This window comes from Crinia signifera, chromosome 3 (assembly GCF_055691185.1).
Source record: "Crinia signifera chromosome 3, ASM5569118v1, whole genome shotgun sequence".
NCBI lineage: Eukaryota > Metazoa > Chordata > Amphibia > Anura > Myobatrachidae > Crinia > Crinia signifera.
The window spans coordinates 206105507-206120584 of record NC_139219.1 but is presented as its reverse complement, the minus strand read 5'-3'; the positions used below and the strand labels follow the sequence as shown (position 1 = coordinate 206120584).

The window sequence follows — 15078 nt, the reverse complement described above, 5'->3', positions numbered from 1 at the left end:
CAGAATAATAAAGAAGAGTGTGAAAGATTGAAATTGTATGACTGTAAAGGTGCGTACACACATACAGATTTTCTGTCTGATCTATCTGGTGGGAACAAAAACCTGGAAATGTATGGGAGCATATGACAATAAAAAATTTCCATCCAAATGCAGGAAAACATATATATATATATATATATATATATATATATATATATATATATATATATATATATATATATATATATATGCTTTGATAAATTTGTTATATCAGAATGATTTAAACAATTTGTCTGACTGATAACTGTCTCTTTTCAAGTGTTTGGAAACAATTTTTTGATTGTCATATGCTCCCATACATTACCAGGTTTTTGTTCCCACCAGATAGATCAGGCAGAAAATCTGTACGTCTGTATGTGCGAAGATTAGAAAAGAATTCTGCTGTGACACTGTGCTGAGTGTGTGAGGCATACTTGCCTACCTGATCTTCTCCATGAGGGAGAAAATACTCTGTTCCTGGACGTCCCTGGTAATATATGATTGCCAGGGACGTGCAGTCAGGGGAGGCAGGGGAGGCAGAGCCTCCCCTGTCATAATGATGAAAGTAATAAAAAGAAGATATTTATATATCTTCTTTTATTATTTTCATCATTTCTACCTCTCCGGCTGCCTCCCACTGCTGCATGTGAGGGTGGGAGGCAGCTGGAGAGGTGCCTCCCGCTGTTAACATTAAAACTCTGGGCAGCGGGGGGCGGGTAGGGGTGGGCAGGGGGCAGGGTGCAGCAATGGGCTGTAAAAGCCCATTGAAAATGAATGGGGAAGCGGCACTTATACTCATGCCGCAATGACAGGGGCACCAGTATAAACGCACGCCCCCAGATGTGATTGGGCCAGCAGATCCAGTGCTGGATCCGCTGTCCAATCACATACATGCAGGGCCCTGGAGAGGAGATGCAGCAGCGCGGGCAGCGGGGAGTTCGGCGCCTGCAGGGAGAAAGCAGATGTCACTCACCCGTCTCACCGCCGAGAGGACTGGCCGCCGCCACCGCCGAGGACAGGTGAGTCCGCCGGGTGGTGGGAGGGGAGTGGGGGGGGCGCATGTACCGGCGGCCGCTGCATATGTAGCACCGCCATGTTCGGGGGGGGGGGTGGTGGTGGTGGTGTGGTCAGTGCCACCCCAGGCAATGACCTCACCGCACGTCACTGATGATTGCCATCACCTGGTGTTTCACCAGGAACAGAGCATTTTCTCCCTCATGGAGAGGGTCAGGTAGGCAAGTATGTCCTGGGCTAGATGCAGTGAAACAGGTCCAAACCATGATACCACCACCATTATGTTTCACAGTTTGTATGAGGTTTTTATGCTGAATGCAGTGTATACATTTCTCCACACATAACTTCATATTTAATCCAAAAAGCTGCCATGCACACCATTGTTGTTCAGTGTCCTCCCGATGGTGGACACATAAACATTAGCTAATGTGGGAAAGGCCTTTGGTTGCTAAGACTTTACCTTGGGTTTCTTTGTGACCTTGCAAACTATTAGATGCCTAGCTCTTGGCATAATCTTTGTTGGTCAACCATTCCTGGGAACGGTAACATACCTCCCAACATGACTCATTCCAGGATGGACATAATGCTCCATTCATGGACTTCCCTCTTAATGTATGATTGCCATTAGCGGTTTAGAACAGGTTTATTGATGAGAATGGTGTTTCAACACAGGTGATGGCAATCATAAATTAAGAGGAACAGAGGATTTTGTCCCTCCTGGAGAGGGTCATGTTGGGAGGTATGCGGTAATAAGGGTATGGAATTTCCTCCATTTGCACACAACCTGTCTGACTTGATTAGTGGAGTCCAAACTCATGAGAGATGGTTTTGTAACCTTTTCCAGCTGATGGGCATCAACAACACTTGTACAAGAATATATTGTGAACATTAAGGTGAGTACACACGGGTGCAATTTCATGTAAAATCGCTGGGAATATGGTCGCTGAGCGATAAATCACCAGCTGCGCGCTCCCGTGTGCACTGCCTAATGGTCGCTGGTCACAGGAGCTTTTCCCCGCAATCGCTGTGCCGGGAGGTCAGCGTTGATCTCCCCAGCCCTGTGCCGCTGCTCCCTCCCTCCTCCCATCAAAGTGACAGCAGCAGCAGCGTCTGCTGCTGCTGCGCTCCCCCTCCGCCCCGTAGCAGTGTCTCCTTTTCATCGCTGATGAAAAGGAGACACTGAGCAATATGATTGCTGGGGATATATTGCTAGCAATATATCCCCAGCAATCATGTTACCCCGTGTGTACACAGCATTAGACTTTGATAGATCCCTGTTCTTTTAAAAAGACAGTCACATCTGATTGCATCCCATATATTAAAAATACCTTCAAAATACGTGCGACGGTAAGAGCATTTGCATTCATGGCAAACTGTTGAAACACATGTATATGATAAAACAAACATAACGGCTTATCTGTGTGTAGAGAGGGTCAGGTGTGAAAGGCCCAATGCATTTTGTCTCAGTATGACTTCATCAAGTTGATAGTAACCTTTATAAATCCATTGTGATAATGTTTTTATGGGACCTCTGTGTTTCAAATAGGCTTTCTGCTGCACTGTCATAATATCATATGCAAAATCTATCTTTTTAGAAATGGGACACACTGTTATATTTATGGTGTTATCTTCCAAAAATGACTCATGTGGTGATCCTAAGACCGAAGATATGCATTTCAGATAAGTGTTAGAAGCGGCACCAGGGTGGTACGGTTGCTCTTGCCCAGCAGTCCTTAAAGCCTTATGCAAGCGAAGGCTTTATCTAAAACTGCCACTTTTCCCTAGCTAATTACAGTAGGTCCACCAGGTACTGGGGCGAAGCCAGGTCTTAATTTGGACAAGGCTGCTACATAGGGTTACCACCTTTCCCCTTTAATTCCGGACACATTAATTACACAGGTTTTGTGGAAGTTTAAAATCAGGTGAAATGGAGTCTTGCAGTCTGCCAGCCACAGAACCTGTGTAATTAATATGTGTCCAGAATTAAAGGAAAAAGGTGGTAACCCTACTGCTACAGGAGGCTGGGCAAGGCAAACACAAGACTGGAGGCAGACTGGGACACAGGAGGAAGGACCAGCACACAAGACAAATAAGACACTTTAGCACACTACCATGTGGGACTAGCACAGGACCACTGCGGCAGCTGTACACACTATCGCCACAGTAACGAGATAGCATTACCAAGCACTAAGCAGTGAACCACAATGGCCGAGGTATTAGTCGCAGGTAGCATCACTGTGCCAGTGTAGGTGGACAGGCAGGCAGACAAACAGGACCGGGCTGCGGAGCAGCACCAGTAACAGGCAGACAAATGGACTGGACCGGACTGCTGAGCAGCACCAGTTACAGACATACAAACAGGCAGGGCCAGACTGAGTAGCACTGGTTAAGGACAGGCAAACGTGGATTAGTCGCTAATAGCAACACCAGAATATACAAGTGGACATACAGATGCCCAGCAAGAGCAGATACTTAGGCAGGTATTCAATGGGGCCGGCGAGGGGGGTTAAACAGCGAGGATTGCAGAAAACCAGCGATCCTCGCTGTTTAACCCTCTATTCAATGTTCTGGGGAAATCCTCGCTGTCACAGGACAGCGAGGATTCCCCCAAACAGCGAGGCTTGCGGCTAATGCAGGGAGCCCGCTGTATTTAGCCGTGAGTCTCGCTGCTTCTGGAGCCGCATACGCCAATTCCCCCTCGCTCAAAAAAATGGAGCGAGAGGGAATTGGCGTATGAGGGGGGCTGCGTTGAATACTGACTGGGTGAGTGGTGACAGCGAACAGGAAGCTCTGCTCGCTGTCGCTGCTTGCCCACAGCATTGAATACACCCCATACAGGACATGGGTTTATCCAAAGAGACACAAACAGAAGCTCAATCACAGCAGGGACATGCAGGACACAGGCACTTCCAAAAGTCACACACAGAAGCTCTATCAGAGCAGGTACATAAAGAAAACAGGTGCATCCACAGAGTCACAAACAGGAGCTCTATCAGAGCAGGTACATACAGGCTGGAGTGCACAATGACAGGTACTGTATAAGCAAAGAAACAGATAGTTCAGAGAATTCAGGAGAAATCAGGCACTAGAAATAGCAGTATAACCAGCACAGAGCTTAGTACAACAAGGTAATATAGGGAACAACGCCCAATGGAAACAACCAGAAAGGACAAGCCTCCAAATCACTGCAGCTGGAGAGCCAAACACACAGGCAGAGTGCTTATGGCCTGTTTATGACAGATGAGGCTGCACACACAGAAGTCAGGCTGCAGTAACATTTATATTTATTATATTTTTTTTTTTGCTTCACTTTTGGGTGTTATACTACCCCCAGCACACTAGAAGGCATTCCCCTTCTTCCCTTTTTATGTATAATATGGTTAATTTACATTTTAAGTATCTATAATATTTTGTGTCATGTATGTGGATGTCACTCATGGCAGAAAAAACACTGCCCACAGCAGACATATGAAGCATACTACCACAACACATACTATACAGCACTTACAGTATTACTCACTCTAGAAGAACATATTATACTGTAGCTACATGGCGCATACAATAAAAAGACAGAAAATGGTGCACTTTGTTTTTATTGTGTATTCTCCATTAGAATAGTGACAGATAATTAATTGGTTTCTATAGGTTTTTCCATTTGAATTCTGGTAGTAATATACTTAAAATATATATATATATACCTGAAGACGATAATAAATCGAAACGTTGTATCACCGCCTGGCAGTTGGCTCAATTCTTTAATAGCCATCGCCGCATCAAGGACCGAGATTGCCGCCCGCACAGCCGTACATATATATAGGGTTCACTATAGATTGGAATTCAATTATCCATGGGACTTACAGCTGGCTTTTAGCTCATGGGTTAAGAGATACAGCATTCAATTATATCCTGTGTTAAGCCCCACCGCTAATGCATGGTAAGACATGTATTCCAAATGAACAGCCTGGATCTATGCAAATACTGCTTGCAGTAAGCTCAGAGGGTGCACTAATCTGTTCACACCCTCTTGACGTACAAAGAGATATATGCATTAAGGGTCATCATATTTGGAAGGAAGTGCACAGCCGCAAAGAAGCAGCTTTGCAATTCCTTGTCATTAACATTTAAATGCAACAGTAGGCGTCTATAGGAAATAGATACAGTATCTCTTGTTAGCATATGCTAGATTCAAGTGCTGCATCTGAGGCAGTGGTGCAGAGTGGGATGTGGGTAATTTTTACCCGGGCCCTGTTAACGCATATTACTATTTTCACATAAGGGGGAAGTGGCCACACCCTTCCACATTAGCCATGCCCCCTTTCATTACCAGGGCTCGACAGAGCTGTCGCGACCCTCATTTGAGGACAAAGCCTGCAATCACTAATACCCCTTTTACACCAAAACGCTGGGTCGCACCCGAGTTTTTGCTTCAACCCGGGTGCGACCCGGCGTTTGGTACCTTTTACAGCGGCAGCTGCCCCGGCAAATTTCTCCTGCACATTCCTGAGCCGGTGCTTGAACATGGCATCATCTGCAGGCACCGGGATCACCGCGCCGGGCCTCCGGAGCACCACGCTGGGGGCAAGCCCAGCACCAAGGTAAGCATAATCATACTGAAACACCTCAAGTTGTGCACAAAAAAACAAACAATGCATCGTAAGAGCCATCAAAAATGTGCATTCGTACCGCAAATTCTAATTTATGGGTTTAATGACCTTCTACTGTACTGTATGTTATGCACAAGTTCCAGGTATATATTTATTTATAAATAGTAAGAACATATTTTTTATCTGCATTCTTGAGATAATTGCTATGGATCATAACCAGCAGAGTGTAATGAGGATAAAGCATTATAGTATACTTACTGCGGAATGAAACCCTTGTATATTTGGAGTAAGAACTGGGTAATGCACTCCTGGGAGCTGGTTTATACCTTTCATGACATCTGTATGATCTGACATCTAAAAAACATAAACAATTTATGGAATTGAATCATTTCGGGAGATTAATTTAACATCAAACCATTTGGAGATGATTCAGATTTGGATGTAGTGATGATGTTTAACATAGGGGGTTATTCTGATTAAATCAGAAAGGCACAATCGCTCTCTAATGGACAAAACCATGTGCACTGCAGGTGGGGCTGATGTAACATGTGCAGAGAGAGTTAGATTTGGGTGGGGGGGGTGTACTTCAAATTTATATCTGCAATATAGATATAAAATTGAAGTACACCCCCCCCCCCCCCCCACCCAAATCTAAAAATAAAGCAGACAGTATTTCATGGTTGCCTACCAGGCCCTCTCCTTCAGGGAGTAATGGTGCCCATACACGTTACAATTATTGCATACAACATTGTATACAATATCGCATCTCATCGCATCTCAGTTTTGCGATGAGATCAGATGAGATGAGATCTAGTACAAAAAGTATGTGCTGCACATACTTTTTGTACTAGATCTAATCTCATCTGATCTCTTTGCAAAACTGAGATGCGATGAGATACGATATTGTATACAATAATGTATGCAATAATTGTAACGTGTATGGGCACCTTAAATGCTCAGTTCCTGGACTTCCCTAGTAATGTATAATAACCATCACCTGTGGGGAGCTAGGTTTTTGATAAGAAAGTTGTTTCACCACAGGTGCTGGCAATCATACATTACCAGGTAAGTCCAGGAGCAGAGCATTTTCTCCCTGAAGGAGAGGGTCAGGTAGGCAACCATGAAGTATTTACCCTGCACAGAAACAATAAAACACCCATATCTAACTGTCTGCACATGTTACATCAGCCCCACCTGCAGTGCTTTTGGTTTTGTCCATTAGAGAGTGAACATCTGAGTCTTACCATGTATCTGTCCGGATTGTCTGCGCACAGTGATATAGTACTATGTCGACATTCAGAACAAGCACACCGTTTGACTGTCAACCTTGCCATTGTCAATGTTAATGCTTGTGTCGGCCTTCCAACTCTGTCGGCCTTAGCCATGTTGACCTATTTCATGTGTCGACCTAATGACCATATACCGTGGTATTGGGCGCAGGACATGGAAATAATAGTGGGGGATACTGGAGAGTAACAGAGGGGTGGAGTAACTAACACAGAAACTTTGCTTGCATGTCAGTGTATGTAGCGGACATAGGAGATCATAATCGGATAGAAAAACTGCACCTGCCATAAGGCAAGTGCAAATTTCAAAGATGCAAGTGATGGTGCTTATAAAGGACCTAATTTAGGTTGGATCGTTTATGCTGCTTGCATACCACCCCTGCCTGCATTTGCTAAAAACTGGGATGCAATTGCAGTTATAGAGGATCGTTGTAACCATCGCTCGCTATGTTCATCTGTAACTGCACAATGAGTAAGTCTGGGTTACGGTATAAGTGGTAGACAATGTCTAGTGACATGGTCGACATTTCATTAGGTCGACACAAGTTTATGGTCGACAGACATGTTCAACATGAATTGGGTGAACATGAGTTTTTCATGTTTTTGTTGTTTATGTCGACAGGGACACTGTATGAGTGTTCTGCGTCCCCCCTCATGGCTTGTTGCGCTCACCATCTTTCGGGCACGGTGCCTCTCTGTACTTTGCACACTATAATATTACCTCTCTACAGTATGCCCACTCGGATAATAAAGTATGGAAAAATGATTTTTCATTGAAGAAGAAAAATATGAAAAACTCATGTCACCCATTTTCATGTCGACCATGTATAAGTCGATCTGTTGTCAATGTCGACAATTTCAAGGTGTCGACCTGGTCACTGTCAACCATTAGTGGTCGACCTAGTGACTGTCAACTTAGACATTGTCTACCCAGTGACCGTATTCTGTAAGTCTGACCTTCCTCAGACTTGCATTTACAGGGGGGCATTATGATGGAGACTTTGGTCTCACTACACCCTAGATTTATTTTCCCAAACACCTGCTGCCCCAACCATGACCCCTCCCAGCGAATGCCTCTGCGGAGGCAATCTCATTTATTCACTGCGAAAGTGCCATTTCCCAACATACAGGATTGCATAAGCTATCCATCTTGCCCCAAAGGCACAAATACACAGTTTTTAGATGCTGCAAGTGGGCTTCTACAGTTCTTCCACAATTGGATGCGGCATTAGCAGATGCAGATATTTTTGGATCCACCAATGAACCAGCCTATATATAACAAGGCAATAAGAAAAACACTTATTGCGGTGACACAAACTGGGTTTTTGCCAAAGAGCTGGTCCTCCTCCAAGCACTGCCTCCTCTATTGGTGTTATTGGGAAATGGGTCACTGGACCTGATAACCCCATTCACACTGCAAAGCAACACAGCAACTAATCAGTAAGAACCCTTCTTTATTACCGTTCATAATGCTGTGCTGCTACCGTTTTGCTGGACCCGGTAACCCCTTTCACATCGCAATAATTACCGGGTTGAACCAGCATGAACCTGGTAATGAGGTGCAATGTGAAAGGTATAACTACATTGCCAGCTAGTCCTGGTCCACTCCACACAGGCATGATACATTTTGCAGGATGACACATATGTACACATTGTGCTAGAATCCTGGAATTTGGCTCATTCAATAGAAATGAATAAACAAAACAAACTTTAAAAAATGAGAATAAGGGGGGCCAAGTCCTGGACGCACAGGAGAGCAGACATCCAGTAGAGAGCTCCTGCAGCCTGAGCCCTATACCGCTGTTCTGGCGGGCACTGCGACTCCCACAACCACCATCCAGCCTCCCTGCACCCTCCGGGGGGTAGTGATGTAAATCGCGGCCCCGGGAGTAATTTTCAAGTGCAGGGCAGGACGTGGCCTACCCCACAGGTGAAGCCAGGGCCTAAAGTTGCGGCAGCAGACTGAGCTCCGGACCCCGTTTCACAGCGATTCGGGGCCCGTAGAGCTGCCCTGCGCTCTAGGACAGAACCCCGCGGTGAGCAGACATCTGCCCAGACCCCTGAGACCCGCTGACTTTGGCCTGCGATCTCCCTGCTCCCTGGTGGCTTCTCCTCACCTTCCGCTTGGAGGAGTCAGCGGTGGCCATATTGCCTTCCCTGCCAGCAGTCTCATAATAGCCCTACTGCTCTGCTATTGTGACCTACACAACCCGGTGTCTCAGAGCTTGGAGTGTCCTATGTGGCCTCCTACATACTGCAACTCCTGTTGGGTGATTACCTGGACACTTGGCAGACTTAAGGTGTGTACACATGGGCTATAATCGCTGGCAATATGGTCGCTGAGCAATTGGAGTGTGCACAGGTTTAGATCCTGTTTTTAGACCCCTTATGATCGCTGGTCGCAGGAGCTTGCTGATTCCCTCTGCGGCTCCCCCGGCATCTCTGGTCGCTGATGAAAAGGAGACACTGAGCAATATATTGCTCAGCAATATATTGCTAGCAATATATTGCTGAGCAATATATCGCCCCCCGTGTGTACACAGCTTTAGTTTCTAAACTCCTGCAGACTTCTGTCTTATTTGATATTTTTATTTCACCACTAAAGTCAGTCCTGAGCATTCAGCTCCATCTTGTGGTTCATGTGAATATTACATCTCAGCTTAATCTCCATGACCAGTGAAGACATGCATTTAGCATGACCTAATAGATGTCGAATTCATCGCTATCTCCTCTATTTGTTAGCATCCTTCTATCTTTAAATTTTACTGTTGGTATGTCTTCTGATCGAAATATGCCTAAGCGCTGTACAATGCCCAAACCGGTCTCCCAGGTGGACTTCTTCAAGCCTTCCCCCGATATGCCTAAAAAAGTCGTCGAGATTGGGGAACTATCATCTTAAAAGAAACTTCCTAGTCCCTCAAGACCAGTTGCAGCTCTGGTGGACATTTCTGTTTCAGAAACTAACGCTCTGGATGATAATCAACCTCTAACAGTGGGTACCATTAAGCTCCTTTTGCCACAATTTAAAAGGGAAGTAACCGAGGAGTTTAAAGCTACACTGCAGGATTTTTAGAAATCAATTGATGACCTCGGTGAGCGTACTGATCATATCGAAACCAAAAAGGGGCAAATTCACCTCCTCAAACAATGATCTCATTTCCTCACACGACTCTCTGCAGACTGAGGTTGATGCCCTAAGAGATAAAATCTCAGATCTAGAGGACAGATCTAGACGGAACAATATAAAACTATGAGGTGTCCCATAAACGGTCTCTAATAGCAGTTTGAATGATTTCGCCATCAGCATCTTCCAAAAACTTCAACCTAACAGTTCATACATGGACCTGTTGTTAGATAGGATCCACAGGCTCCCCAAAGCCAAGGGTGCCCCAGAGGATGCTCCTCATTGTGTGCTTATGTGGATCCACTTTTTTCATGTAAAGGAGGTGATTCTTAAAGCTGCCAGACCGTCCGAAGACTCCGACAGAATACTGTGAGAACCTTTCTCAAGCTACCCTAGCTAAAATAAGCTCTTTCTACCCCATTACCTCTGCTCTCTGAAAAGAAAATATTCTCTATAGATGGGGATTTCCCACAAAATTATTGATCAGTAGAGGAGGTTCCATAGTTGTGTTAGCTTCAGTCAAAGAAGGAGTGCAGGAGAAGTGGGAAAATGTTAAAAGTGCAATACTGAAAGCAACAGAACTTTGTGTCAAAAGAGTTAGGAAAAACACAAGAAAAAGGAAGCCATTTTGGTTTGCGAAAGATGTAGCAAGTATTGTGAAAGCAAAAAAGTTGGCCTTTAAGAAATTTAAGCAGACGCAGAAAAATGAGGACAAAGAGGTGTATCTTGTTAGACAGAAGGAGGCTAAGAAGGTAATCAGATGTGCAAAAGCACAGGCTGAAGAGAAAATGGCCCAGTCAGTGGGTAAAGGGGGAACTTTTTTTAGGTATATAAGTGAAAGGAGAAAATCAAAATGTGGAATAATAAGACTAAAGACAGAGAGTGTAAGTCTTCTTGAGGGGGACAATGTAATAGCAGATCATATTAATAATTAATTCTGCTCAGTATTCACTGCTGAAAGAGAGGGGAAGGGGCCACAGTTAACTTGCAAGTAGAGTCATAAAACTGAGGGAGAAACACGTACATTTACAAAGGAGAAAGTCCTCACAGAACTCTCAAAACTGAAAGTGGATAAGTCAATGAGGCCTGATGAGATACATCCAAGGATACTAAAAGAGCTTAAAGGGGAGCAGGTGAATTATTCAACCAGTCACTAGCTACTGGAGTAATCCCAGAGGACTGGAAAACCGCAAATGTAGTCCCACTGCACAAAAGTGGAAGAAAGGAAGAGGTAAGCAACTATCGACCAGTGAGCCTTACATCAGTAGTAGGGAAATTGATGGAAACAATATCTCAAAACCAGCAATTTACAGGATCCAAAACAGCATGGGTTTACTGGGGGAAGATCATATCAAACAAATCTTATTGACTTTATTTTTTTTCTAAAGTAATAGATCAAGGTGGAGCTGTAGATGTAGCTTATCTAGACTTTAGTAAGGCTTTTGACACTGTCCCACATCGCATACTGTTAAATAAACTTGAACCTTGGGATTGGATTTTAAGATAGTTGAATGGATAAGAGCATGGTTGCAGGACACAAAACAGAGAGTTGTAGTAAACGGAGTACAGTCAAAGGATGGAAAGGTCACAAGTGGGGTACCCCTGGGATCTGAACTTGGACCAGTGCTTTTTAATATCTTTATTGGTGATATTGCAAATGGAATTGAGGGTAAAATGTGCCTTTTTGCAGATGACACAAAGGTATGCAACAGGGTAGACACACCAGGCGGGCTAAAACCAATGATTGATGATCTAGGTAGATTAGAGGAATGGTCAAGAGCATGGCCACTACAGTTTAATGCCAAAAAATGCAAAATCATGCACTTGGGTCTCAAACATCTAAAGATTAAATATAGTATAAATGGCACTATCATGGAAACTACTGAGGAAGAGAGGGATCTAGGTGTCACTATTTCAGGGTACTTAAAGGCAGGTAGGCAATGTAACAAAGCAATGAAGAAGGCAAGTCAGATGCTTGGTTGCATAGGGAGAGGTATCAGCAGTAGAAAGAAAGAAGTAATAATGCCACTGTATAGGTCATTGGTACGACCTCATCTAGAGTACTGTGTCCAGTTCTGGAGGCCATATCTCCAGAAGGATATAAATACATTAGAGACTGTACAAAGAAGGGCAACTAAAATGATGCATGGCCCACATCACAAAACGTACCATGAAAGACTAAAAGATCTTAATATGTATACTTTGGAGCAGAGAAGGGTAAGGGGGGACATGATAGAAACTGTCAAATATATCAAGGGCTTTAACAAGGTACAGGTGGGAGACATTCTTCACAGGAAGAAGAGCAGCAGAACAAGAGGACATGCCCTCAAACTAGAGGGAGGAAGATTCAGGGGAAATTTGAGAAAGAATTACTTCACAGAAAGAGTAGTAGATAAGTGGAATAGCCTCCCATGGTAGAGGCAAATACAGTAGTACAATTTAAACATGCTTGGGATAGGCATATTGATATCCTTACAAAACATTAAACATGTTACCTCAAACCATATTTGATCCTTATTTTTTGGGGGCAGACTAGATGGGCCAAGTGGTTCTTATCTGCCATCAAATTCTATGTTTCTATAAAGAAGGAATACACTCTCTTTCCACCATAAACTCCGCAAGTTCTTCTCCAGCCCCATCATCCGGGCTCGGACTCCAGCAGGACTGGTCTGTGCCTGGTCCGACCATTAAGTAAAGTATATTTACATTGCTATTTCTACTCTCGGTACCGCTTGATTACAATTTTTGAGGTTAATATATTGTTGTTTTGTTTGTTTACAATTTGCTTGTTACCCTATAGAGAATAAGAATATTGTACTGCGGTTTAGAAAGATGTTCTTTAATGTATATTTTCTGGAAAGTGCCTTCTTCTGTAACAGGTTAATGTCCTTTTCTTCTAAGTTCCATGTTTTTCTATCATATTACTCTATGACATGTTGCGATGCATGGTGTTCCCCGAGGTGTCAACCACTGGGGCCTCTGGACGGGACATGTCCTTTCGCAGCACGTCCGTTGAATGCTCTAGCTACTTATCCCATGCTGAGGTAGTATCCAAGTGTAATTTTTCACTGTTTACTGTTTTTTCCACTACCCCTTTTGCGCTTTTTCTGTGTTGCCATGGTAAGGCATCCAACCTTGCCCCCGGATGAGGGTCTTTACCTCTTTTCCCTATCTACTCTCTGTATTCTTTTGTCCTCCTTTTGTGTTGTTTTTTTTCTCCATATGCTATTCAGACAGGCCTCTTCATTTTGTCTTGTATAATCTTTTGTCTTTGGCTACTGTTTCAAGCTGTTTATCTGACACTTGATTATGGTTAATGTCATCTCCATTAATGCTAAAGGGCTTTATTCCCCTAATAAGAGGTGGTTAGCGCTCAACTATTTCCACAATCATAAAGCCCATATAGCAGCTGTTCAGGAAACCCACATTATAGAGTCCGCTCCCCCACTATTTTACGATAGGCAATACCCGCATTGCTATATGGCTAACGGCCCAGCTAAAAGGGCAGGGGATGCAATTTTAATTTCTCAGCATTGCGCATTTTCTCTTCATCTCAATATTCTGATCCAGAAGGTAGATTTCTGATACTGTCCGGCTCACTCGAGAATAGAGAGGTGACTTTTGTGTCCTGCAATGCCCCCAATTCTAAACAACTGGCCTTCTGCAGGAAACTCTGTGGCTAAATCCATAAAATGTTCAAAGGGGCTCTACTACTCTTGGAGGACTTTAATCTAGTCCCAGATCCCTCCATTGATAGTTTGCGTGCTCAGTCCATGTCCTCTCGTCAGCTCCGTAACTACTCTAAGAGTTTCTGACAACTGCTGGCGGAATATGATCTCTTTGATATCTGGCGGGTCAAAAACTCAACAGTAAGAGATTATACATTTTACTCTAATGTTCATGGCACTTACTCAAGAATTGACCTAGCTACATCAGACAAACTTTCTCTTGACTCTTTTCACAAAGTTAGAATCCTCCCCCGATCCTGGTTGGATCACTCTCCATTATCTATGAATTGGGAAAAAACCAATAGGAAGACTGCCCCGGGCCCGTGGCATTTGGTTAGTCAGAGTCTTGTTCACCCGGAGGCTTGGCAGGAGAAACAATCATCAATAGGGCACTACCTGCAGGAGAATTTCCCTGAAGACACTTCCAATTTTACCCACTGATGAGCCCTTAAGGCAGTTGTTCGTGGCTCCGCGATCCAAATTGCTGCCAAACTTAAAAATGACTATCAGAGAACCCTGGTGCAAGCAGAATTAGACCTTGCTTCATTAGAAGCTGCTCATAAAGCCAAAACAGCTGACAAATCTTCAAGTCACTAAATGACAAAGTCAATAGTCACTATTTGCCAGCGGTCCAACGTAATGTTGCTAAGCTGAACCAAAAGTTTTATCAATTTGGTAACCATGCGCGTAGACTTTTGGCTAGAAAGCTGAGGAGTAAGAGAGCCAGAGAGAAAATACATATGATCTATTCTTCCCATGGGTCAAAGATATACAACCTGAATGATATAGCCAATGACTTCTCAGACTATTATTCCAAACTCTCTAACTTAAAGGAGGATCCTTCCACTTCTCAACTGTGTACTGAGAAGATCAAGAGTTTTTTGGATGCGGTCAACCTCCCTGTGCTGTCCTCAGAGTCCTGTCTGTTTCTCAAAGTTTTTAATGAGGCCTCTGAAGCCAAACGTTTCCCCTCAGAAATGTTGGAATCCCTCATTATCACGATACTTAAACCGGGTAAACCACAGACTTCTGTCCAAAACTATAGGCCTATCGCACTTATTTCGGACTTGAAACTCTATGCTAAATTAGTTGCTAATCATATTAGCCCGTTACTCCCTTCCCTCATTAAACATGATCAAGTTGGTTTTGTTTTAAACAGACGGGCCCCAGAAAAAACGTGCAGGGTGTTGGATGTTATCAAATTCTGCTCTATAAAGAAAGCTCCACATTTGGTCTTGTCATTAGACGCTGAGAAGGCCTTTGATAGACTTCACTGGTGGTTTATACAATTGGACTTTGGATTT

General features: G+C 43.9%; 1 protein-coding gene across 3 annotated transcripts in view; it reads right to left on the bottom strand.

Annotated features, from left to right (window-relative positions):
• Window positions 1-15078, bottom strand: part of HMGCLL1 (3-hydroxy-3-methylglutaryl-CoA lyase like 1) — a 176451-nt gene that overhangs the window by 121595 nt on the left and 39778 nt on the right. For 2 of the 3 annotated variants that reach the window (XM_083177320.1, XM_083177322.1), the window contains one exon: window positions 5895-5990. The exons of the other annotated variant lie outside the window; for it this stretch is intronic. In XM_083177320.1, the coding sequence (XP_083033446.1) occupies window positions 5895-5990 (96 nt within the window). The remainder of the gene's footprint in view (window positions 1-5894; window positions 5991-15078) is intronic. 3 annotated transcript variants of the gene reach the window in all.